The sequence below is a fragment of the Phytophthora cinnamomi genome (assembly GCF_018691715.1).
Source record: "Phytophthora cinnamomi strain GKB4 chromosome Unknown Contig111, whole genome shotgun sequence".
NCBI classification, from domain to species: domain Eukaryota; phylum Oomycota; class Peronosporomycetes; order Peronosporales; family Peronosporaceae; genus Phytophthora; species Phytophthora cinnamomi.
Window position 1 is genome coordinate 71,012 of NW_027151044.1, and position 22,575 is coordinate 93,586.

The 22,575-nt window shown below is 55.0% G+C and overlaps 10 protein-coding genes across 11 annotated transcripts; 7 read left to right on the forward strand and 3 right to left on the reverse strand.

Annotated features, from left to right (window-relative positions):
- Window positions 1-681: 681 nt before the first annotated feature.
- On the reverse strand, window positions 682-2,892 carry IUM83_15694 (uncharacterized protein; the record flags this gene model as incomplete). The annotated part of the gene is made up of 1 exon (XM_067940528.1): window positions 682-2,892. The coding sequence occupies one exon, from the start codon at window positions 2,890-2,892 to the stop codon at window positions 682-684; it is 2,211 nt and encodes a 736-aa protein (XP_067782152.1).
- A 257-nt stretch (window positions 2,893-3,149) lies between these two features.
- IUM83_15695 (uncharacterized protein) lies at window positions 3,150-5,379 on the forward strand (the record flags this gene model as incomplete). 2 transcript variants are annotated; one of them, XM_067940530.1, is made up of 4 exons in its annotated part: window positions 3,150-3,283; window positions 3,352-3,433; window positions 3,501-3,647; window positions 5,251-5,379. In XM_067940530.1, the coding sequence occupies 4 exons, from the start codon at window positions 3,150-3,152 to the stop codon at window positions 5,377-5,379; spliced, it is 492 nt and encodes a 163-aa protein (XP_067782084.1). The 2 variants fall into 2 exon arrangements, with proteins under 2 accessions (XP_067782084.1, XP_067782085.1); XM_067940529.1 differs by lacking the exon at window positions 5,251-5,379 and having other exon boundaries at window positions 3,352-3,423; window positions 3,501-3,531.
- A 203-nt stretch (window positions 5,380-5,582) lies between these two features.
- IUM83_15696 (putative ubiquitin) lies at window positions 5,583-6,029 on the forward strand (the record flags this gene model as incomplete). The annotated part of the gene is made up of 1 exon (XM_067940531.1): window positions 5,583-6,029. One exon carries the CDS (start codon window positions 5,583-5,585, stop codon window positions 6,027-6,029), a length of 447 nt encoding a protein of 148 aa, XP_067782153.1.
- Window positions 6,030-7,163: 1,134 nt separating this feature from the next.
- IUM83_15697 (chloroperoxidase) lies at window positions 7,164-7,934 on the reverse strand (the record flags this gene model as incomplete). The annotated part of the gene is made up of 1 exon (XM_067940532.1): window positions 7,164-7,934. The coding sequence occupies one exon, from the start codon at window positions 7,932-7,934 to the stop codon at window positions 7,164-7,166; it is 771 nt and encodes a 256-aa protein (XP_067782086.1).
- Window positions 7,935-8,265: 331 nt separating this feature from the next.
- IUM83_15698 (Protein involved in DNA replication) lies at window positions 8,266-10,864 on the forward strand (the record flags this gene model as incomplete). The annotated part of the gene is made up of 4 exons (XM_067940533.1): window positions 8,266-8,726; window positions 8,797-8,865; window positions 8,938-9,659; window positions 9,732-10,864. 4 exons carry the CDS (start codon window positions 8,266-8,268, stop codon window positions 10,862-10,864), a joined length of 2,385 nt encoding a protein of 794 aa, XP_067782155.1.
- Window positions 10,865-11,286: 422 nt separating this feature from the next.
- Window positions 11,287-12,364, forward strand: IUM83_15699 (tbc1 domain family member 23-like; the record flags this gene model as incomplete). Its single annotated transcript, XM_067940534.1, has 2 exons — window positions 11,287-12,212; window positions 12,322-12,364. 2 exons carry the CDS (start codon window positions 11,287-11,289, stop codon window positions 12,362-12,364), a joined length of 969 nt encoding a protein of 322 aa, XP_067782150.1.
- Window positions 12,365-15,067: 2,703 nt separating this feature from the next.
- Window positions 15,068-15,838, forward strand: IUM83_15700 (chloroperoxidase; the record flags this gene model as incomplete). The annotated part of the gene is made up of 1 exon (XM_067940535.1): window positions 15,068-15,838. The coding sequence occupies one exon, from the start codon at window positions 15,068-15,070 to the stop codon at window positions 15,836-15,838; it is 771 nt and encodes a 256-aa protein (XP_067782016.1).
- A 401-nt stretch (window positions 15,839-16,239) lies between these two features.
- IUM83_15701 (chloroperoxidase) lies at window positions 16,240-17,010 on the reverse strand (the record flags this gene model as incomplete). The annotated part of the gene is made up of 1 exon (XM_067940536.1): window positions 16,240-17,010. One exon carries the CDS (start codon window positions 17,008-17,010, stop codon window positions 16,240-16,242), a length of 771 nt encoding a protein of 256 aa, XP_067782015.1.
- A 1,157-nt stretch (window positions 17,011-18,167) lies between these two features.
- On the forward strand, window positions 18,168-18,938 carry IUM83_15702 (chloroperoxidase; the record flags this gene model as incomplete). The annotated part of the gene is made up of 1 exon (XM_067940537.1): window positions 18,168-18,938. The coding sequence occupies one exon, from the start codon at window positions 18,168-18,170 to the stop codon at window positions 18,936-18,938; it is 771 nt and encodes a 256-aa protein (XP_067782132.1).
- Window positions 18,939-20,293: 1,355 nt separating this feature from the next.
- On the forward strand, window positions 20,294-21,067 carry IUM83_15703 (Chloroperoxidase; the record flags this gene model as incomplete). Its single annotated transcript, XM_067940538.1, has 1 exon — window positions 20,294-21,067. One exon carries the CDS (start codon window positions 20,294-20,296, stop codon window positions 21,065-21,067), a length of 774 nt encoding a protein of 257 aa, XP_067782014.1.
- Window positions 21,068-22,575: the final 1,508 nt, after the last annotated feature.

Below are 22,575 nucleotides of genomic sequence, written 5' to 3' on the forward strand. Positions count from 1 at the left end.
GGGAGTCGGCGGTGCCGAGGATTGTGCGACCAGAGTCTGTCCGACCAGCTGGGCGGTGGGTACAATTGGCACATTTTGGAGCGATGTGATTGGAGAGTTACATTTTTATGGTCGGAAATGTGATTTGGGCGCCGGCAGGTGAGTATCCAGGGTGCATGGTGCGGCAAGAATCCGAGCCTGCGTTTGACTCGCGCGTCTCAGAGCCGAGCGCGCTCCCAAGCGCTTGGATTTCTGGTTGATATTGCGGGACCCTAGGTGGGTACTACAGTAGAACTTCGTCGTAGGCTGTCTGCAACCAACTTGCTCCTATCGGGCCTTCGCTCGCTGGTGGTACATGAAGTACATGAAGTTACAGCTGTACAGTTGCTCCATGTGTAGAAGGCCGTCAGCGTGGCGAAGCTTGGCAGGGTACACGTAGTAACTCACCTCTGCCGTCCTGCGTGTGGACATGGTGGATTCTGGAGGGCGATGACCATTTTTGCTGTACGAAAATGATAACATGGCTACACTTGTTGACCACTTCAATTTGGTACAGTACGTACACTGGTCCGTACCTCTGCGCTGACTCTCTCTTCAACCTGCCTCGTTTCCACATCTTATTCGCATTGCTTTTCCTTTCCTTTTGTGCCTGCATTACATGTATTGCATCATTTACATCGTACAATTGTTTGTTTTTCCCTTCTATCGCCAAGCCGTGGGGCTGAGCTGCGTGAGTGCAGCGGCGCCGCTCGGTGCCAAGTCCAAGTCGCCGGCCTCGATCTCGAACTCGCTTAAATTGGTCTCGTTCGTCATGTACGCGTCACGGAACTTGCGCCAGCCGAATGGGCGGCGGCGTTTGCACGACCGGTTCGGGTCTCTGAGCCCCTCGATGATAATCTCGTACAGCTTCAACGTGCGGTGCGCCCACCTCAGGGTCTGCGTGATGTCGTCCACAGGCACGAAACACCAGCGCAAACAGCGGTACAGGCTCGTCACATCCTCGATGCGGCCGTTGTGTGGCCGAGGCAGCTGAGCGTCGGCCCCGAGGTGGTAAACGTCAAGGCCGAAGACCATCTTGTTCACGCACCGTAGAAGCGTCCGCTCGCCGTCTGGTATCCTAAGACGATCACTGCGAAGCACCAGCACCAGCGTATCCATGGGTAGCCGCTGCATCTCCGACACGGCCAGGATGTCGGCGACCTCTGGGCCCACGGTGTTCGGCGCGCCGTAGAATAATGTGGTCTGGAGTAAATGATGGTACACACTGCAGATCGGGTCGCCCCACAAGAACAGCCTGCCGCTTACGGTGCACACTGTCCGCCGGTAGTAGTTGTGCACCGGGTCCTCGTAGTTCACCCAGCCTTCGTCTTTCGGGTAGGTTATCCGGACCGAAGGCGGCAGTGACTGCGGAGATACGAGCGGCTTCCACTGACAATACTGGTGGTGGCAGTGTTGGTAGTCAATTCGCGTTTCCTCCGTTACGACAGCCCCGCCGCGATCAACAGGTTGGTACTTGACGATTAGTTGGCCTCGAATGACAAATTCTGGATCACCTTCAAGAGCAGTTGAATCCAACACTACTTCAGGGTCCTCCGAGAAGAAGTTAGGCGACGTGCGGCGTATGATGCGCCACAGCAAAGGCACAGAACCTGTTGCATTGACGCAGCCTTGCAAAACAAATTCACCGAACTCGAACAGCGTCACGTGAAGCGGCACCGAGGAGGCGCTGGGTGTGTTGGTGAAGCATTCAACGCGTGACATCTCCACATACGGTTCCCAATCCGTGACAAAATGTTCATGCATTTGCCGAAGAGATGGCAACTGAGATGAGTTGAACCTCCGTTCGATCCACTTGACCAACGCGTCAAGCAAATTTCGCCAAAATCTGACAAGTCGCACGTTGTTGATCAATGCAAGAACAACTCGCACGAGTATATCCTTGTCTTCTATAAGTCGAATCCACACCGTCTGCAGCTTGTCCATCGCGTCCTGGTACTGCACTGGCGACAGTTCGTACAAGAAGCCCACCAACCGTTCGCAAACTTTGCGGCCCATGTCTTTCCTTTTCAATTCAGCAGACGCAACCAGCAGCTCCATCCAGGTATCCAGCTTCACCTGCCTAACAGCGACCCGCAGGCACGAGTATATAACGCGGTCTGCCATGCCAACCCACCGCGCCAGCCTCAACGTCTGTATTGCACTAGACTCGTGCAGCAACCGCACCTTGAACGTGTACACGTACTCGATTACCGGCACCATGGCAATAGCAGCAGTGCCAAAGAGCTCCACATGCGTGACACTTGGTGGTTTCTCCACCAAATCGTCTATCTCGGAGTCAAACAACCTTCTGCTCCTCTTGTTGACAACACATCGGTTATCCACTGCATTCTCGTTCTGCACCATCGTCTGCTTTCGTTTTCTTTTTCTTGCTCTTACGTTCATCTCAACACCCGCCATTTCTTCTTCCTCCCCCTCCTCTTCCTCGTCACAGCTGGAGTCATCGTCCTCAAACCTTGGTCGCTGGTGGGCTGCAGCCAGGCACTTCGTGTACATGAGCGGCTTGAGCAACGTGATCGTCTGCAGCGGACAGGCCGCCGCCTCCTTCCTGTGTTTATTGGGGTCACTAGAGAGCAACTGAAGCTTAATTTGTGGTGTGTTTGTAGTAAAAGGGTGGTTATCTCCTCGGTCTTTCTCTTCTTGGAGCCTCCGCAGCTGCAGGTGCAGCCAGGGCCAGCGCAGCCGCAGCACTGCCTCGTGCAATGGGAAGACGCAGCCGCCCACGTGCAGCATGACGTCGGGCGGCGCCTGCGAAGCCTCGGGGAGCGCCGGTCGCCGCCATGACGAGGACGGAGAGGACGCGGTGACGGCCGTGGACGCAGACAGGAGCTGCAGCTCCTGGCGCAGCAGCTCCATCGCCTCCAACTGCAACTTTTCAAGTCGGAACGGAGTTGGCGTAATTCGTACCCTTATGTAGGGGTCACAAGAAGTTGAAGTGATTCGACTCATGGTCAACGGGGTGAGAGCAAGAAGCGGACCATGATTGAAAGAAGAACCAGGCAAAATTGATAGGGGCACAGCTCATTCTGCGTTTTCCGGCGCTCAGGCAAGCTAACTAAGGTAAGAGAGAGAGAGAGGGAGTGTTGTCCTCCAGGAAGTTTACCAACGGCAAGATGTCGGGCGAACTGGTGGAAGGTGGCGTGACAAGATTTTCCCCGCCGCCTAGTCCTGTGTATCGCTACGTGATTTCGTGCAAGGCTGATCAGATCAGCATTTCTCTCGAAGACAAAACGACCAGGCAGCAGTGGTAAGTTGACAACATGTGCTGCACTTGTGATTTTTTCAAAGTGGCTGAACGCGTTGTGTCGCCTGCAGGCGCACGGGCTACTTGACTCCGGACGCCTACTTGACGAAAACGAACCGGCTTGGAGATGCGGCTGTGGCAGAGTACGTATCGGTAAGTTCTGTTTTGTTGTTAAACTGAGGCGCTCAATTAAAACTGTGATGTGTGCGTGCTCCAACAGGTATTTAAGGAAGCCTTGGGTTATTTGGTAGATACGGATGGCGATGCTAGCGCTGCGAGTGATCTCGAGCAGAACACCAACATGGCCAGACGAGAATTAACCGTAGTGAGTGGTGGGCTGCAGCTTGGATTGTCCTTGAAAGTCAAGGTTCGCCAATCTACTTTGGCAGCAAAATTCGTCTTTAAACTTGCGCCTGTTTCGCTGGGGCGGATTGACGTATTGGAAGCGAAACTCCGGGATATTGAGGATGAGCTGGTGGCAACGAAAACGCGTGTTGAAGAACTGGTAAAAACCGATGTGGTGTTTCTAGAAGTATACTCGGATGAACAGATCAAAGCAGGCACAGTTCTGTGGAATTCTGACGAGGCAGATGGCTTTGCGTTGGCAGACGACCGGACCGCGATCCGTTTTCTCGTGGGTGGATGTTATACTGTGAATCTGAACGTCGATTTGGCCCCGAAAGTGGGAGGCGCAAGTATTGAGATACGAAGGAACGGCGATTGCATCGAGCCCTATGTTGTACCGTTCATCGACGGAATACCAGCGAGTCGATTGGATTTAGCGCATGCTTCGCCGAAAACGACGAACTTTCTGTCGCTTCCACAGATGAACCCCCCCCCCCCAGCGATGCAATATCCAAGGCAATATGACGATCGCGAAAATCGGGAACTGGCGTTTTGACTCGGAAGACTGCCAAGAGTGGATCTGAGGCAATACAACGAACACGCAAGTGACGCGGTGGTTGGTCTAATTGCCAAGCACTTGGTACAAATGAAAGTGTCGCGGATCATGCCGTAGATAGTAGGGAGGGCACAGGAGCGTTTTTGGACCTTTTCGTAAATGAGATCCCGATCATTGTCTGTTTTGCAGCGTGCTGCTTAAGAAAAAAAAATCCAAGGTCGATCCTTGTAATAATGGTAGAGAAGGTATCTTCGTGTTTTAAAGTTAATGCTTGAAGGTTAGACCAAGGAAAGTCAATGCACAGTGTGCGAACATGACTCGCATTTTGTCTGGCAGGTACAAACACTAGATTATTTTCCGGGGTGGGTCTGACGTTTAGTTCACGCTTCTCAATACTCAAATCTAGATCAGAACAGTAATATGGGTAAAGACTTCCGAGCCAAATGGTTTGATGCCGAGGTGATTGCGAAGCTCTTCGTTTCAGACGCCTCCCACTCGTCATTTGAAGACGAAGTGCGTCTGTGGCAGCGGCTGCGGCATCCCAACGTTATAGGTGCTTTTCGGCGTCATGTAGAGACAAAGAAACAGGATGGCGACATCTGTGCGAAGAGGCCTCAGACAGACCGCTTGCAACCGGAGCGAAGTGGAGGTCTGCAATGGTCGGCGCGTGGGTCGGAGTAGTCCCACTGCGAAGTAGCTATTAGCTATTTATCGACTACTTGCTAGCCATGAGCGAAGCGAAATTGGCGGTGCAAACGAGGAACTCACTTGTCGAGGGCTTCCCATTGTACGTCAACCCTCCCGAAAAGCCTGACCTGAACATCAGGTCCGACCCGTATAAAAAATAGGTAACCAAGTCAACAAGAGCAAGGGATTGTAGAAAGTGACCGTGCTTGCTCCACCGCCTAGCCCTGCGTATCGCTGCATGATTTCATGCAAGGCTGATCGAATCAGCATCTTGGTTGAAGACCAAAAGGGCAAGCTGCAGTGGTGGGTTTTCACTGGATTCAGGGTCAAAATATTGTACATCTTTTAACTTTGTTAAAATAAAGAGATTGACTCCCATTAGGGCTTGGTCGAGGAAGCCTCCAAGACGAGCGCGAACCCGATGGGAGACGCGGTTGTGGCAGACTACGATGGGCAAGATCTGCTCAAGTCAACGTACTATGACGAGTTGTTGGTCGTCGCGGGAAGTTAGAGCTGATATTACGAGCGTAAAAATTGGGAACTGAATTTTTTGCGTTACTGTTTGCCTTTCGTTATTCTCCATTCTAGTGCGCAGCTTCTCAAATGAGCACAATTGATACCTTGCTCCAGTACTAGTTAAATAATAATAATATGTAGTAATCTAGGACAGCAGTACTACTACTCGGAATATAATACTTCTTGCCAATCACACTCATGCGGGGACTCGCTGTCGCCGTGCCGTGGAAGGATGTGTACGCTCAGGGTCTGCAGGGCATTATCGAGGTTCGCGACTCGGATGTTCGAGCGCTGAAGGAGAAGGGGAAGAAACAGCCAAACGGGAGCAATGAGATGACCGTGGGGGACCTCGTCGACGTCCTCAATGAGAAGCTCAAGCCTATTGCGCACGAGGACGGCGGCGTTCGCTTCGTGGAAGCAATCTACCTCTATGGCACGAAGCTGTCCAGACATCGCACACTCCACTCCATAGTTCCGGCTGCTTCAGACGGCTGTCCGCGTCTCGTAGCGAAGACGCATTTCGCTTGCAAAGCCAATGGCGACCTGGTCCTCAGCGTCTTGAGCATCACCGGAGAGCTTGTCTCCGTCTGCTGCGTGCCGTCGGACTCCGTCGACAATCTCAAGCCGATAATTCAAGATGAGTGAGGAATCCCACCCGACCAGCAGCGCCTCATCTTCGCTGGAAGACAACTTGAAGACGGCCGCACCCTATCCTACTACAAGATCGATAATGACAGCGTCCTGCACTTGACTCTCAGCCTGCGTGGAGGTGGAGGATCGCTCCCCTCACGGAAAATCTTTATCGACGTGTCCGACAATTCCAACCTGACTAAACAGGCTCTTTCGAGTGAGGCCCCGGACTGGCGCATATGCGATGAAGGACTCAATATTGAAGGGGAGTGCGAGAACCGCGTGTGCGAAGCGTTTGGGGAAATGGTGATCCATCAGTATGGCTTTCATCCGTTCAACCTCACCGGGGACACAGGAGTTTGTTGTCCATCTTGTTACAAAAAGTTTAAGCCGATCACCTGCGGGTTTTACAAGTGCGTGTGGAAGTTCGAGGGTGTGCGTTCAAGCGATGGCTATTTCATCAGCTCGCCGTGGCAAGATGTAGGCGGAAGTAAGTACCATCGCTTTGATAAGGACGAGAACCATGGCTACGTCGAATGGGATAGTCTCCTGATTGTCGTCAAGTCAAGACGGGATTCAACTGCCGCGAAGATTCCGGTGGCTACACGCTCCGTTATTGTACGCAAGGACAATGTGTGCTCTATTTGCTGGTCGCGATTCGGTTCGACGGCTAAACGAACTATGACCACTGCGAAATGTGGTCATAGTTTTCACCGTGGATGCATCGACAAGTGGTCGGAGTGGTGCAGCGGTCATGACACCCTCCCAAGCTGTCCATTATGTCGTAGGGCGACGTAGGAAGAAAGCTTGGCTCCGCATTGAATCTGATTATCTGAACTCAGCTACCACCTAGCGATGACATTAACTAGTAAATACAATTCGCGATGGCAAGATACGGTCTTGTGAAGCAGCAATGTGCAATGATAAATTATGAGTCATTATCATTGATAATGACTCTCACGAATGAGCTTCAAGATAAATGCACCTAGTAACTCAAGTCACAAGCTGCTGTGAAGTAGTAATAAGCAATTTTGCCTGAGAATCCATGAACGCAGCGACAACGAAGAGTGACGAAAACCTCTTTATTTAACATCTAACTTATTTACTTTACATTACTGAGGCATTCTTTTTACTCCGAGGCTGTTCCTCTTAGACCTGCACCGCAGCGAGGTAGGAGATCGTGGCGAGCACATCCGGGTACGTGATCTGCGTGGGAGACTTTTGCCAGTCAAGAGGAAATGTCTCGAGCAGGAAGAAGGTCGACACGAACGAGGTCTTGGAAGAGTTGCCGTTTTGGCCGCCTATGGCTCGCAGCAAGAGAGCCGACTCGGCGTTGCTGATAAATGCTGGGGTGGAGCTGTAGTCGAACTCGGGGTTGTTTTTCCGGCCGTAGGCGACGCGGGCGGCTCGAATCTTGGCCACATCCGTCACGTCGATCTGACCGTCAACTCCATAGGTAAGCATGTCGGTGACGAGAGTGGGTGAGACGAAGGCCGGGTCCTCGCCGAAGTACGCGTCCGAGCGTGCAAGCGACGCGTCGTGCTCGATCGGGTCGTTGTGCTTGGACAGATCGTTGAGATCGAACTGCGCTGGGGTGAGGGTGCGAATGACACCCGCCAGGTCCTCAGCGATGTTGAACTTGTCCTGGATGGCCGCCAGCGCCATCTTGACTGTGATGTTCTTGCCGTCGCGAGGGAGGTATCCGTGGTTGGCCAGCGTGTTCAGGCCAGGGCACGGCGAGCGACGGAACGGCGCCGGGTCGCCCGGTCTTCCAGAAGTCATTGAGAACGGCGGTCGGAAGTAGACACCAATAGGAGTGGCTGCAGCTGCGGCCAGCACGGCTTCTTCCGCGGCGGTGTAACCTTGAACTACCCCGAAAGCGGTGGCAGCGAAGGCGAGGGTGGCGAACCAGGAGACCATAGTGGCAGTCGAGACCGGGAAGTTGAGCGTCTGTAGAGGAATCTTTGGCTTTGCTTGAATGCGAGTGAATTCGAAAGTGATGTCTTACAGGACTAAGCCAAGTTGACGTAGCTATCCCCACCAACTTATTCCATCCCTTCCTCGATCGTCACCCCGAGTTCGTGTCAGATGATTAATAAAAGTAAGTTAAACAACAAGCAAACAACTTCTGCGACTTATCCCCCGTAACACAATAATTGCACCACACCGCTTGTTGGAGTTGTTGAAGTTGTCTGTTGGGTGCACCACACCAACATCACAAAAGTGCACCTTGTACTAGCCAATCAGACGCATGGAGCTGCTGGACGCCATCGAGGAGCTGGAGCGGCCGGCGGACGCGCCTGGTGCCCGCCCCGCGGCCGACGCGCGCGCCTGGGACTTCGTGGAGCGTCAGGTGCTGTTCGTGCAGCAGAATCTGCGCGACTTGTGGCGCCGGAAGCGCGGCAGCGGCGCTGATATCCCGGCCGTGCCGTTCTACTGGGTCTTCTCCAGGCTCCTGCGCCTCATCGAGGAGTACCCGGACGGGCTCACGGAGGCGGTGGTGGTCACGGAGCTGGCCAAGCTGCTGCGGCAGCAGGAGGCGGAGCAGGGGGCGAGAAACCAGAGCAGGAAGAGGAAAGTCAGGGACGAAGAGGACATGAGCGAGCTGCTGGCGGAGGGCGAGCAGCAGGCGCTGCAGGCCAGGGTCACGGGCTACGCAGACCACAGGCTCGCAATCGAGATGCACGACGCGAAGGACGTCACAGCGCACATGTGAGGATTGTGTGGTGTTTTTTAGGGGCAATTGGGCTCTTTTGAGCTGAAAACAGGGTGAGAACTGTAGGTATCTGCACCAAAGGTTTCGGACGTGCGTGGACTTCTTGCACCGCAACTTGCAGTATGAACCGAGTAGGTGAGGGGGCTAGTGGGGGATTTAGAGAGGGGCTGGACACTAACTTTGTTATTGGTGGTGGTGATGGAGTAGCGTCGCGAAGTTTCCGTTCCAGACTGGGAGGGAGGTGGCGTTCACGAACGCGAAGCTGTTGGAGAGGAAGGAGATTGACACGGCGGGTGGCAGCAGCAGAGCCAGGTTTACGCTGTTGCCGACTGGATTTTTGACGGCTCGGCTGGATGAACAGCGACCGCTCGATCGGAGGTTGTTGGCGGACTCGATTAATTTGAGTCGGGTGGATCAGTTAGTTGGCGCGGCGCAAGACCCGGCCGTGATCCAACAGCTGATGCTGAAGGCGAAGGTGCTTGATATTGGCGCGATCCGACCGTGCCAGACGCCGCTGTACGTCCATCGACAGGTTATTTTATTGGGAGAGATTGATCAGACCAACGTCCGATTGCCGGCGGGGGCAACACCGAACACGCAGCGAGCGATGACCCAGGGGTTGCACCTGATGGTTCTTTGGGACGACCAAGTGGCGCTCAGTCGGTTATTCCGTGTTGGTGACACACTCTCCATATTCCACCCGTTCGTGCACGTGTGCGATCAGCATGACGCCGAGATTCAACATATTTTGAACGAGTATTCGTCGCAGCAGCGACTAATATACTACTTCGAGTACGGCAGTGCCACGGTCCTGTTCTGCAAGCCGTGCCGAGTCGCCACAGCCAAGAGCCCAACCAACGCACCGGCAATACAGCAAGGGATCGACGAGGCAGAGCGACCGTTATCCAGGTTGGAAGATATCAAGGCAGGTTGGCACAATTTTTCGTTGTATGCCCATGTACGAAGTATCAAGGTTTCACACGGTATCCCGCTGCTCGCAGCTTTCTTCTACGCGTACTACGACCCAAAGACCAACCAGCCGGGAGCTATGAACGCGAAACTGCAAGCCCCACCGCCGTTGGATCGCACAATTGTGTCCAAGTACTACCTGGTTGTGATGTTGCAAGTCTACATCGCGTCATCCAAGAGTTTGCTGACGATAGAGGTCACGGGCGAAAATGCATTGGCGGCGCTGCGGCTTCTTCCGGGACAAAGCGTGTTCTTGGATGGTTTGGTGGCGATCGATATGAAGTCGAAGCCGGTGCGCCGTTTCCGAGAGAGAGGGCTGATGCCGTCTGCAACGGCGCCCACAGCCCAAGTCGAGGTTGCGTTCCCGACGAAAGCCTACTCTAATTCTTCGTCTTCTGGAGTAGTAGTGCTGTGCTCGGACTGGGAGAGTATCTTCGGAAAGCAGTCCCTTTTCAGCAACAGCTCCAAGCTCACGGTGGTGAATACGACCCCGGGTCTCATGAATACCGCGCTCGATCGGTCCGCATCCCCGCATGGCGCCGCAGCTCAGGCTCTTACGATGGTCGAAATGACGGTGACTGCCGCCGGCTGGATGATTCCGAGTGACAGCCTCGGCGTGCAAGGCTTCACAATCGACACCACCTGCGAGAAGGGCCACTCCACGATGTGCGCGCACAAGTCGTGCTATCGTCCGCTGGAGATGGCGACGACGCAGCAAACGGTGCCCGGGCTGCCCAAGTGGAAGTGCTCGTTCTGTCAGGAGGTGTTCTTCGGAATGGAGGGCACTGTGCAGACGTACCGACGTCTGGTCGTGACGCTCGAGAACTGGCGGTCCCAGACCGCGCCGCTGTTGGTGCTGTGCCAAGGTCAAACAGTGGAGAGCCTGCTGGGTGTCCCAGCCGAGGACTACGTGCAACTGCCTCTAGCCGAGAAGCGTGCAGCTCTGGATCGGGTGACAGGTAACGCGTTCCGCTTGGTGCTGTCTCGTTGCGAGCCTCTCACTGTGTCCACCATGACATCCACTCCATCCCCGTTCTCTCCCCAGACCTTGGAGACCGCCTCCTCCATCCACACTCGCGTCGACATCGTGCAGCCCGTGGACGCATTCGCAGCCGCGCACCACCTGCTCGCCGCCCTGCAACACCAGCACCAGCAGAGACTGTAGCCATCTTGACAAGCACCAACATGGCTACCCTCCCAGCATCGTGCTTATCCCCAACAGCGCGCAGAGAAAGGGCTGCACCAACTCAGACACATCGAAAAAAAAAGACCGTTGACACGTAAGGAAAAAAATACACTACCCACTTTTCCTTTACAAAGTTAGTTCTGTCTTAAAAGTGAACAAGTTGCTTTTTAGAAAAAAAAGTGGCCGTTACAAAACGCGGAAAGTACACCGCCCTCGGGAAGGGGGTGAAACGACCCTCAAATATCGAACCCATAGGATATCCAGCTCATTTGCCGCCCATGACATCCGTCCCACAAGGGTGGCATTATATAATTTTGCAAAAAGAGGCCAGCCGCTGCTCCTCTCCCCCCTCACAACGTCTCCAGCCGCGTCAGACGCACTCCTCCTCCTCCTCCAGGGCCATGGCGTCTCCGTCCGCCGCCGCGCAGCAACAAGCGGCGCTGCGCCGCGTGCTGACGCGCCAGGCGCTGCGTCTGTGGTCCTCCAAGGCCGCGCAGGAGCGCGCGCACCTGGCCGAGAGCCTGCTGCAGCTCTTCTCCTCCTCTTCCTCCTCCTCCTCCTCGTCCTCCTCCTCCGACTGCGCGGACCTGGCGGCGCGCCCCATCACGCGCCGCCCGGGCGTCGAAGAAGTCAAGGGCTGCGTGCTGGCCAGCGTGTCGCCGTGCCTGCCGCCGCAGTGCGACGCGCTGCGCGGCGAGATCTGGCAGGTGCTGCTCAACGTGTACCGCCGCACGCAGCACGGCTCGGCGGCGCAGGAGTTCGAGCGCATGCTGCAGCGGCTGGGCAAGCTGCCGCGCGACCCGCTGCTGTGCGACGAGTGCGGCGACGTGGCCGACGTGCTGGAGCCCGCGGACGCCAAGGCCAGGGAGCGCGTGCAGCAGGAGCTCGAGGTGCTGCTCGTGTGGTTCCTCACCACCAAGAGCGTGGCCTACTCGACGGGCATGGCGCGCGTGGTGGCGCCCTTCTTCCTGCTCAAGATGCCGCTGCCCACGATCTACGACTGCTTCTACCAGTACTGCGCGCACTTCCTGCCGCACTTCGTGGTGGCCGACAGCCTCTTCGCCGACGCGCCGACGCTCGGCGGCGGCCTGGGCAGCAGCAGCAACAGGGGCAGCAGCAGCAGCATGGACGAGGCCTACGCCGGAGGTGGAGCAGCCTCCGGACTGCAGAGGTCCAGCTCCATGGACTCGACCTCCTCCCTGGCCGAGGAGAGCAAGCGCCGCGCCGACGAGGACGAGGCCCAGGCGCTGCGCCGCGAGCGCCAGCAGCTCGTGGAGCAGCTGCTGAGCTACCACGCGCCGCAGCTCGCGCACCTGCTGAACCAGTGGTGCGGCAACGAGTGGAGCGTCGCCGGCAAGCTCTTCGCCGCGGACTTCCTGCTGGGCCACCTGTACCAAGTGGTGCCCCCCGCCGCCTTCGTGTTCGTCATGGACCAGTACCTGCTCACGGGGGACTCGCTCTTTGGACTGTTCTTCGTGATCGCCGCGCTGATTCAGAGGGAGGACGAGCTCTCGAGCTGCGACTCGACCGAGCAGGTGCAGGAGCAGATCCGCGCCACGTTCGCCGCCAAGGCCTTCGACGACGAGGAGCACGTGCGCTTCCTGTGTCTGCTGGCGTCGCGCCTGCGCAGCAAGACGCCCAAGACGTACAAGTGCTCGCAGCGCGAGGCGACGGCGGAGATCAGGTGCTCGTCGCGCCAGGCGATCGAGATCGCCTACGGATCGGGCGCGGGGATGGCTGCCAAGAAGGCGCGCGCGCAGTCGAACAACGGCGGCTTGAGTGCCCCGCCCTCGTCGGGGAGTTTGAGCGGGCCACCGAGTTCCGATCGGAAATCCACGGCCGAAGCTGCGGTCGATATGTCGCAATGGGTGATGAAGGAGTCGCGCTCGATCGCGGGCAAGATCTTCTGGTACCATACGCAGACAGGTAAGACGCAGTGGGAGCACCCGGCCGAGATACACGACCCGCCTTCGGCGTACTTTGCCCTGCCCGTCAGCGTGGAAGAAGTCGGTCCACAGCTCATGGGCGGCGGCGACAAGCCGAGCGACCAGCAGCAGACTGGAACGAGCAGCCCTCGCTTCTTCGTCGTGGACTGCCGTGGCTTGCGCAGTTCCGAAGACCTCAAGAGCGGTCGTATCCCAGTGGCATATACGCTGGATCCTTCGGTCTTTGACTCGCCGGAGCTGATTGCCAAGAGTATGGAAGCGTTCAACCCGATGAAGTCTCAAGTGCACGTGGTGCTGGTGGGTCATGGTGTAGGTATCCCACCGGAGCTCGTGACCTCGGAGGACGTTAAGACCAGTGTTCGGGATGCTGTCCGTTTGGATACGGACTGCCTCAACCAGGCGGCACTGTTCTTCCAGAAGCGTGGGTTCCGTTTCGTCAGTACGCTTGATGGTGGATACTCTTCGTGGCATGCGTTCATGCGTGATCGCGCAGGGTCCTCTCCTCAAGAGCTATTGAACCACGTTGCGGATGAGTGCGTGTACTGCCGCTACGACACGATTTTGCGCACAGGAGAAGACCCGCTGAAGCAAAAGTCCAAGCAAAAGAAGCCGCGGCGGAAGAAGGCCATGCCTACGACGACCTCGATGCCTGTGAACGGTGGAGAGGGTGACGCGAGCATTGTCTCAACAAGTGAGCTCAACCGCGCGAGCAGCACTAGCGTAGGCAGTAACTCGAGTGGGCCTTCCATAGGGAGACGTCAGCTGTCACTTTCTCGGAGCTCAATTACGTCAATGCGGAGCAAACTGTCGGAAGTTTCGATCCCGAAGAAGTGGGGATGGAGGCGGCGGTCGTCTACAAACACTAGCCAACAGAACGACAGTGGGTCGTCTTCCGAGGCAGCCACGGCAGAAGATGGGGGTAGTGACCACGGATCGTCTACAGATGACCTTGAAGAGAAGCAGGACGAGGGCACTCACGAGATGTTGCGTGCCGCACTTGACGAGCCTGAAGACCCGAATGTGGCAGCAGGTGCGGATAGTGCTGACGCTTCGAAGGATCCCAAGTTTGTGGGCGTCTTCACGATAGACTATAGCGACGACGAAGACGAGGGCAACAACGAGGAGAATCCTTCAGCCGAGAACGACGACACTGAAAGCGTATCCAAGAGCGCGGAGCACAAGACTGTGCCCGCGACCGGCGCTCTGGTTGGGAACGATGCGGACCCTACAGCGTCGGCATAAAATGTGGCAAGTGGAGTCTATGACGAAAATGAAAATTTTGGGTGTACGCGCTGAGTGGGTAGGTAAGTTCGTGGGCAGCAAGGAGATGAATGCCCTGTTCGGCCGTCTTTCGTGATTTGTTCATTAGGCAAGATGTTGGTACCGGTAACCTCATCAGCAGACAGCAGGTGCAGAGGTGCAAGGTGTGTAAATCGATCGCTTGAAAGGTGTTGCAGTGTCTTGAAACTTTACTTGTCTGCAGCGATTGAGATGAGTGCATGCATGTATGTATGTACACAAAGCAAGGCCTCGCGTGTTCAATATACCTGTGGATAGCATGGAAATAACTTTTGGGGACTGAACAACCTAGCTAGAGGTTCATTCGATACACTGTAAGAGGTACCAACCAACAGGCAGTGCTGTTGGTTTCGCTGCCCCAACATATTCTTGCACAGATGGCGGCGCGAGCTCCGACAGACGATCTCAAAGGATGGTTCTCTCGGAAGATCAGACCGTCAAGCAGTTGGGCCTTCATCACATCGACAGCACCTCGATTCCTGCCAGAAATCTCCTGGTTGAGCAAGTAATCTCGGTTCACATCTCGTGATGCCCCCAACAAGTTGAAATCCTTCCGTCCCGATGCTCTCTATTCGATGCAATGGAGCCTAGGTTTTGCTCCCTAGACCCTAGACTGTAGAGTGTAAACTCTATCTAGACTGCGATCTTAGTCCACCTGATACGAACTGGGGCTGGGACGAATGAGGACAATGCCAGCCAACCTTATTCTGCCTTATAAAGACATGTTAGTGGGTCATAGAACGAAAGCAGGTATTCACGATGGACATTACTAACATGCTGCTTGCCGCGTTAGCAGACTCCTGCTGGTAGTACCCGAGTTGCGCTCGCAACGGACATCATACTCGATCTCATTCTCCAATTGTCCGACAACTCGTCAAAGTAAGCCAACGCCAGCAAGGGCTCTCTAGCTTTCCGCCTTACCGCACGCTCCATCGCAATGGTTTCCTGGCTCACCACCCTCTCGTTCGTCGCCACTGCGTTTGGAGTCGCCCAAGGCTACAGCATCGCGGAGAACCTCGCGCTGACCACGGCCGCCGCGATGCCCGTTGGCGTGTACTACCGCCCGCCGAGGTCCATGACGTCCGGCAAGCCGGGTGCCACGACGCCGTTCCGCCGGTCGCCGTGCCCTGCAATGAACACGCTGGCTAACCACGGATACCTCCCTCGCGACGGTAAAAACATCACTTTGAAAATGGCGCTGGCGGCCATCCGGGACAAGTTCAACATCGCTGAGGACCTGGCGGATGTCATCGGCACGCTGACCCCAGGGCGGTTCAACCTGAACGATCTGTCCAAGCACAACGATCCGATCGAGCACGACGCATCGCTGGCGCGTTCGGACGCGTATTTCGGTGAGGACCCGGCGTTCATCACGCCCAGCCTCTTCAACGACGTTCTGAGCTACGGCCTCGACGGCCAGATTGACGTGACGGATGTGGCCAAGATCCAAGCCTCCCGCGTCGCCTACGGCCAGCAGTCCAACCCGGAGTTCGATTTCAGCGCCACGCCAGCGTTCCTCGCGCAAGCGGAGGCGGCTCTCTTGCTGCGAGGGCTGGGTGGGGAGAACGGCAACTGCTCCAAGACTTCGTTCGTGTCGACCTTCTTCCTGCTCGAGACGTTCCCGATGGACTGGAGGAAGTCCCCCACGCAGATCACGTACCCTGACGTGCTTGCTACGATCTCCTCCATCAATGCGGTGGCGGTGTAAGCTGGCTTAGCGGCTGTGGTTGAACCCCAGGGCGGAAATGGCGTGATTTCTGTCGTCGAGGTTGTCACCAAGAGTAGATTGTAGTGCATAGTGGATATATATTGATGAATGAAGTCGATGATCATCAAGCCGTACCTCAGTGAGCAAATTAGAGTTAAATGATCCAATACATTATCGGCAAAAGCAAAATATGGTGACTTTGAGGGAAACAGTTCGCCAACCAAATTCGTTGGGTTCTCTTTTTTTTTTAAGGTTGAGGTTGGATTTACTCGCTGTTTGATCATCGACTTCATTCATCAATATATATCCACTATGCACTACAATCTACTCTTGGTGACAACCTCGATGACAGAAATCACGCCATTTCCGCCCTGTGGTCCAACCACAGCCGCTAAGCCAGCTTACACCGCCACCGCATTGATGGAGGAGATCGTAGCAAGCACGTCAGGGTACGTGATCTGCGTGGGGGACTTCCTCCAGTCCATCGGGAACGTCTCGAGCAGGAAGAAGGTCGACACGAACGAAGTCTTGGAGCAGTTGCCGTTCTCCCCACCCAGCCCTCGCAGCAAGAGAGCCGCCTCCGCTTGCGCGAGGAACGCTGGCGTGGCGCTGAAATCGAACTCCGGGTTGGACTGCTGGCCGTAGGCGACGCGGGAGGCTTGAATCTTGGCCACATCCGTCACGTCAATCTGGCCGTCGAGGCCGTAGCTCAGAACGTCGTTGAAGAGGCTGGGCGTGATGAACGCCGGGTCCTCACCGAAATACGCGTCCGAACGCGCCAGCGATGCGTCGTGCTCGATCGGATCGTTGTGCTTGGACAGATCGTTCAGGTTGAACCGCCCTGGGGTCAGCGTGCCGATGACACCCGCCAGGTCCTCAGCGATGTTGAACTTGTCCCGGATGGCCGCCAGCGCCATTTTCAAAGTGATGTTTTTACCGTCGCGAGGGAGGTATCCGTGGTTAGCCAGCGTGTTCATTGCAGGGCACGGCGACCGGCGGAACGGCGTCGTGGCACCCGGCTTGCCGGACGTCATGGACCTCGGCGGGCGGTAGTACACGCCAACCGGCATCGCGGCGGCCGTGGTCAGCGCGAGGTTCTCCGCGATGCTGTAGCCTTGGGCGACTCCAAACGCAGTGGCGACGAACGAGAGGGTGGTGAGCCAGGAAACCATTGCGATGGAACGTGCGGTAAGGCGGAAAGCTAGAGAGCCCTTGCTGGCGTTGGCTTACTTTGACGAGTTGTCGGACAATTGGAGAATGAGATCGAGTATGATGTCCGTTGCGAGCGCAACTCGGGTACTACCAGCAGGAGTCTGCTAACGCGGCAAGCAGCATGTTAGTAATGTCCATCGTGAATACCTGCTTTCGTTCTATGACCCACTAACATGTCTTTATAAGGCAGAATAAGGTTGGCTGGCATTGTCCTCGTTCGTCCCAGCCCCAGTTCGTATCAGGTGGACTAAGATCGCAGTCTAGATAGAGTTTACACTCTACAGTCTAGGGGTCTAGGGAGCAAAACCTAGGCTCCATTGCATCGAATAGAGAGCATCGGGACGGAAGGATTTCAACTTGTTGGGGGCATCACGAGATGTGAACCGAGATTACTTGCTCAACCAGGAGATTTCTGGCAGGAATCGAGGTGCTGTCGATGTGATGAAGGCCCAACTGCTTGACGGTCTGATCTTCCAAGAGAACCATCCTTTGAGATCGTCTGTCGGAGCTCGCGCCGCCATCTGTGCAAGAATATATTGGGGCAGTGAAACCAACATCAGTGCCTCTCAGTGACCGGAGGCCGCGGCGTTGCAAGGGTGCAATCTCTACTGATTTTGCTTTATCTTCAACTGACCGCTCTCAGAAAAGTTAGCACACAGAGCCTCCTTCGGCTACGTTGAGTCCGTCACTTTGCTTGAAGTTCGCTGTTGGTGTTGTCGCTCAACCGAACTCAACGCTGCTTTCGTCGCTCTCTAACAGCGCTCAAGTCCATTGCAATTGTTTCGTCAGACTTGGTGGTATAGGATTATAGTACATGTGGGTGGACATAGGACGTAGTCGCATGAGCCTGAACCATCAGATTCCGATGATTTGGGATGTTCGAAACGAACGGATCCTGCGCCCTATAGACACGTGATGGCAGTCTTAGGTCACCTGGCAGTCGAGGATGGCTAAACCAAACGGGCGAGGAATAAGACTATGGGGTAGCTACGTAGTCTGACGGCGATGAACTAATGCCCAACGTTGGTTCCTTTTGCTAGCTATCAGTTTCAAATTATTCTGACAACCAACGAACGCAAGTTTCTCACGACCTGAACCATCGCGACTCTCTTTCAATATGGTCTCCTGGTTCGCCACCCTCGCCTTCGTCGCCACCGCCTTCGGGGTGACGCAAGGATACACCACTGCTGAAAACACTGAACTCGCCAATGCTGCGGCTACATCTGTTGGGGAATACTACCGACCGCCGTCGACCATGACTTCCGGCAGGCCGGGTGCGACGACTCCATTCCGCCGCTCCCCATGTCCTGGTCTGAACACACTCGCCAACCACGGATACCTCCCGCGCGACGGCAAGAACGTTACGATCAAGATGGTGATGGCGGTTGCCAAGGACAAGTTCAATATCGCTGAAGATCTGGTTACAGTCATGGGAGCGTTGTCACCTGCCGTGTTCGACCTGAACGACCTGTCCAAGCACAACGATCCAATCGAACATGACGCGTCAATGGCACGCTCGGACTCGTACTTCGGCGAGGACCCTGCCGTCGTTACTCCCAGCCTCATTAACGACGTTTTGAGCTACGGAGCCGACGGCCAGGTCGACGTGAACGACGTGGCCAAGATCCAATCTGCTCGTATCACCTATGGCCAGCAGTTCAACCCGAATTTCGACTTCAGTGCCATGCCAGCGTTCATTGCTCGCACTGAGGCTGCCCTCTTCCTGCGAGCCTTTGGCGGTCAAAATGGGAACTACTGCAAGACCTCGTTTGCGTCGACGTTCTTCCTGCGCGAGCAGTTCCCCTCAGACTGGAAGAAATCCCCGACGCAGATCAAGCTCGCCGACGCACTCGTTACAGTCTCATATCTTGGCGTGACGGAGATGTAAAGTGGTTTGCGGTAGACGACGGTGCCGCATCAAGAACGCGTGGCAGTGTTGTGTAACGGCGAAAATGTAGTAACGAATAAAGAAATAGCGCTGTCTTGCTCACTGTCTCGACCTCTCGCTTGCCTAGCAGACCAGCCCTGGTCGCATTCTATGATTTGTAGAGTAGGCTGTTACATGTAGATCGGTGTCCACACTTCACGTTACCACACGCGCTCGTTGTGTGAGAAGTACGCTCGGACACTCTTAACTCCTCGACTGCCAACAGGTCCACTTCAGGCCTTTCCAGTACGCAGCTTACGTGACTTTCAGATACCTTGCTGTCCTCTTCCATACCTCTATCTCTCCTTACCTACACCACCGCCTATTATATAGACCATTGAGGTGTACGATCCTCCTATTTACACATTCTTCCGGCCCCTCAGTTTCTCACGATAAAGGTCTCCTTCGCCAGCGCTGTCGCGTTTACAATCGCCGTCGCACTGTGCTATCAAAGCAAAGCCTCGTGCTACTTCACGCATCACAAGCGGACTCTGTTGCTCACAGCCACTTTGGTATCGAATCATCATGCGCGACTGGAGAAGTGGACACGCACCTTGGACATGATGGTGAGAGTACCGTTGGCAGACGAATGAGAACCATCGCTGTATGTGCGACCCAGGAGTTCTTCTTCAAAGCAGAAGTCGCGGTGACAACGGGGTCAGTACACTTGATCCGTCAACCTCGTCGTTCGATTGCAGCTTTTGGGAGGTCCAGGCTCGCTCAAGTGTCGATGCAACTCCAGTCGCACGCAACTGGTGGGCAGCAACGTGATCCAGGACAAAATCCAGGCAGGCGCACATACTGGCGCAAACTTGCTGGTGCGAGATCGCATGGAACAGCGTCGGCGTTTCGGTGGTCCAGCAGATCGATCCGAGGCGCAGGCATCGTGGGGTCGTCGTGGCTTTCTTTCTACAAGATCGAAATCTTACTATAGCAGCGGCTTCAACTGCTAATTCATGTAGCTCATGGTATCAGCTATTCCTCTGCGATGAGCCCCCTCAACTTACAGCCCGCAGCATTGATGCGTCTCGCCAGTAGAGACGAAGGGCGTGTGCAACGGCTGAGCAGGATCACTCTGCTTCAAGATCACTTACGGCCCAACGCCGACAGGCCTGATTACCCCGTGCAAATGCACTCATGGCCTGCCGATCAGCCATATTCGTGTCGCGCACCCTGACAGGTCAGGTCATGGTCATGTACTGTACCAGAAGAATGTCAACCACTGCGGCAGCTTGGCCTCAGCGGGTTGCCATTCCTCAATTTGCTCGCAAGACCAAATTACCTCCCGACTCGCTTCACCTCCAGGCACCGCTACCATGGTCTCCATCACGGCATCTTTTGTCTTCGTTGCTGCCGCCTTTGGCGTGACGTACGGCTACACTGAGGCGGAGGCCGAGGCTGCTCTCGCCGAAGCTGCGGCCCTGCCCGTGGGCGAGTACTACCGCCCCCCGACCCACTTGACCTCGGGCGCCGTCAACGCCACCACCCCGTTCCGCCGCTCACCTTGCCCCGCGATGAACACGCTGGCCAACCACGGATACCTCCCGCGGGACGGCAAGAACATCACGGTGGACCAGGCGCTGGCCGTGGTCATGGAAAGGTTCAACATCGCCGAGGACCTGGCGGCTGTCATGGGCAGCCTATCGCCGGACCTGTTCGACATGAACGACTTGTCCAAACACAACGACAAAGTGGAGCACGACGCGTCGCTGGCTCGCATCGACTCGTACTTCGGCGTGGACCCGTACCTCATCACCCCCGGCCTCATCAACGACGTCCTGAACTACGGGCTGGATGGGTCTGTGGACGTCACGGACGTCGCCACGATCCGTGCCGCTCGTGTGGCGTGGGGTGAGGAGCACAATCCGGAGTTCGACTTTGGTGCGACTCCCGCTTTCATTGCCGGTGCTGAGTCGGCGCTGTTCCTGCGTGGATTCGGTGGAGACAACGGCAATTCGACGGCTACGACGTTCGTCGCTACCTTCTTCCTGCAGGAGATGTTCCCGGAGGGATGGACCAAGCCGAGCACATCCATCACTTACGACGACGCTATCGCCACGATCTCGTACCTCAATGCCGTCGACGTCTAAGGATCAAATTTAGGAAGCTTTTTTCGGGCGTTGGGGGGGGGGAGACGATCATCAAGTTCGCGGATACTAAGCAGGCGAACTTCGCCTAATACCGATCTTATACTTTGTAAGTTGTAGAAGTATTGAAAGTTCGCCACTTCTGCTTAATTGCGTTCCTGGCAAATCGTTTGTTTATCAGTCAATCAGTTGACCACGGGATAAGGCATTTACAGTACGACTGCAGCACCCGAGATACTAGCTTGCGATAAGTTCGAAACCAGGGACTGATGGCCGCAATTCTCTGACAGAGGCCAAATGAAACGATTGGCGACGGACGGCCCCGGACACCAAACAAAATGATGAACGCACTTTTCTTTTGCCGACAAAACAATACACTCGAAACTGCAACTTCAAGGGGCGGATACGTTGCGACCGAATGGATCCGTAAATTCAGTGAAACGCTTACTCTCAATGTCAAGAGCCCGGTTGGTGTCTACACCGCATCTGGGTTGGAGACGGTGATGTTTGTGAAATTGAACTGTGACTGACCTCGGAGTCGATGGCAATCGAGAAGTCAAAGAGTGGAGAGCAGCGTATTCAGTGGTATATCGACGCAAGCAACCTCTTTATACAGTACAATAAATCCAGCAGTATCGATTGGAGTCCTCAATAATACAATCGAGATTTGCCCAACCGGACAACAAGACAAACTATTTTTCGGGCGCATGTTGAATTTATTCAGGGCGCGATGCGAAAATTCACGACAATTCGACGGATATATTGATTTCAATTGCGAAGATCCGATCCAGTTATTTATTAAATATTTCGCAACAACATATCAGGAGTCACTTGGCCGTTGCTGCGAATAATAGCCCTCATGCGAGTTAAATTTTGGTCTGAAATCTAGACTGGCCTTGCACCAAACTCTGGACTGTGTGCTCTGGCACAGTTCGTGATTTATTTCCCATCCTCCAGACCGGTGGGGGCACCCCACGGAGTAACCTAAGACTCCGTGGAACGTCACATCACAGACCATACTCCGACTACTGGGCTGGTGTGTTGGCACACATCCTTTGAAGTTGATAGCGACTTGGTTGCGACTCACAGCAGATCTTACGGAGACCGCAACACTAGCGGAATACACTTTTGGTGGTAAAACAGCTCGTCAGATATACTTGAACGCTTATGTTGCGAATAGCGATGCGTTTTTAATATGCTACATTACCAATAAAGTTATCAAGTTGGATGATACTTCAGGTTCGCTTTACTAAATGCCTGAACTTCAGTACAGTACAAATATTGCGTAGGGGGGGGGAATAGCTTGCGTGCAGTTACGATGATTCAGCGAGAGCATATCATATTTGTGTAATTAAAATTAATCATCTATCATCCGATTAAAATAAGGTAATGCATAACGTTATGCGGTCAAACTGACTTTTATTCCGCGAGTTAAGAGATTCTCTATTTACGTTCTTTGCGTTCTTCAACCTGGCATGCATTTAAACTGACTTCGTTATACATTGGAATTT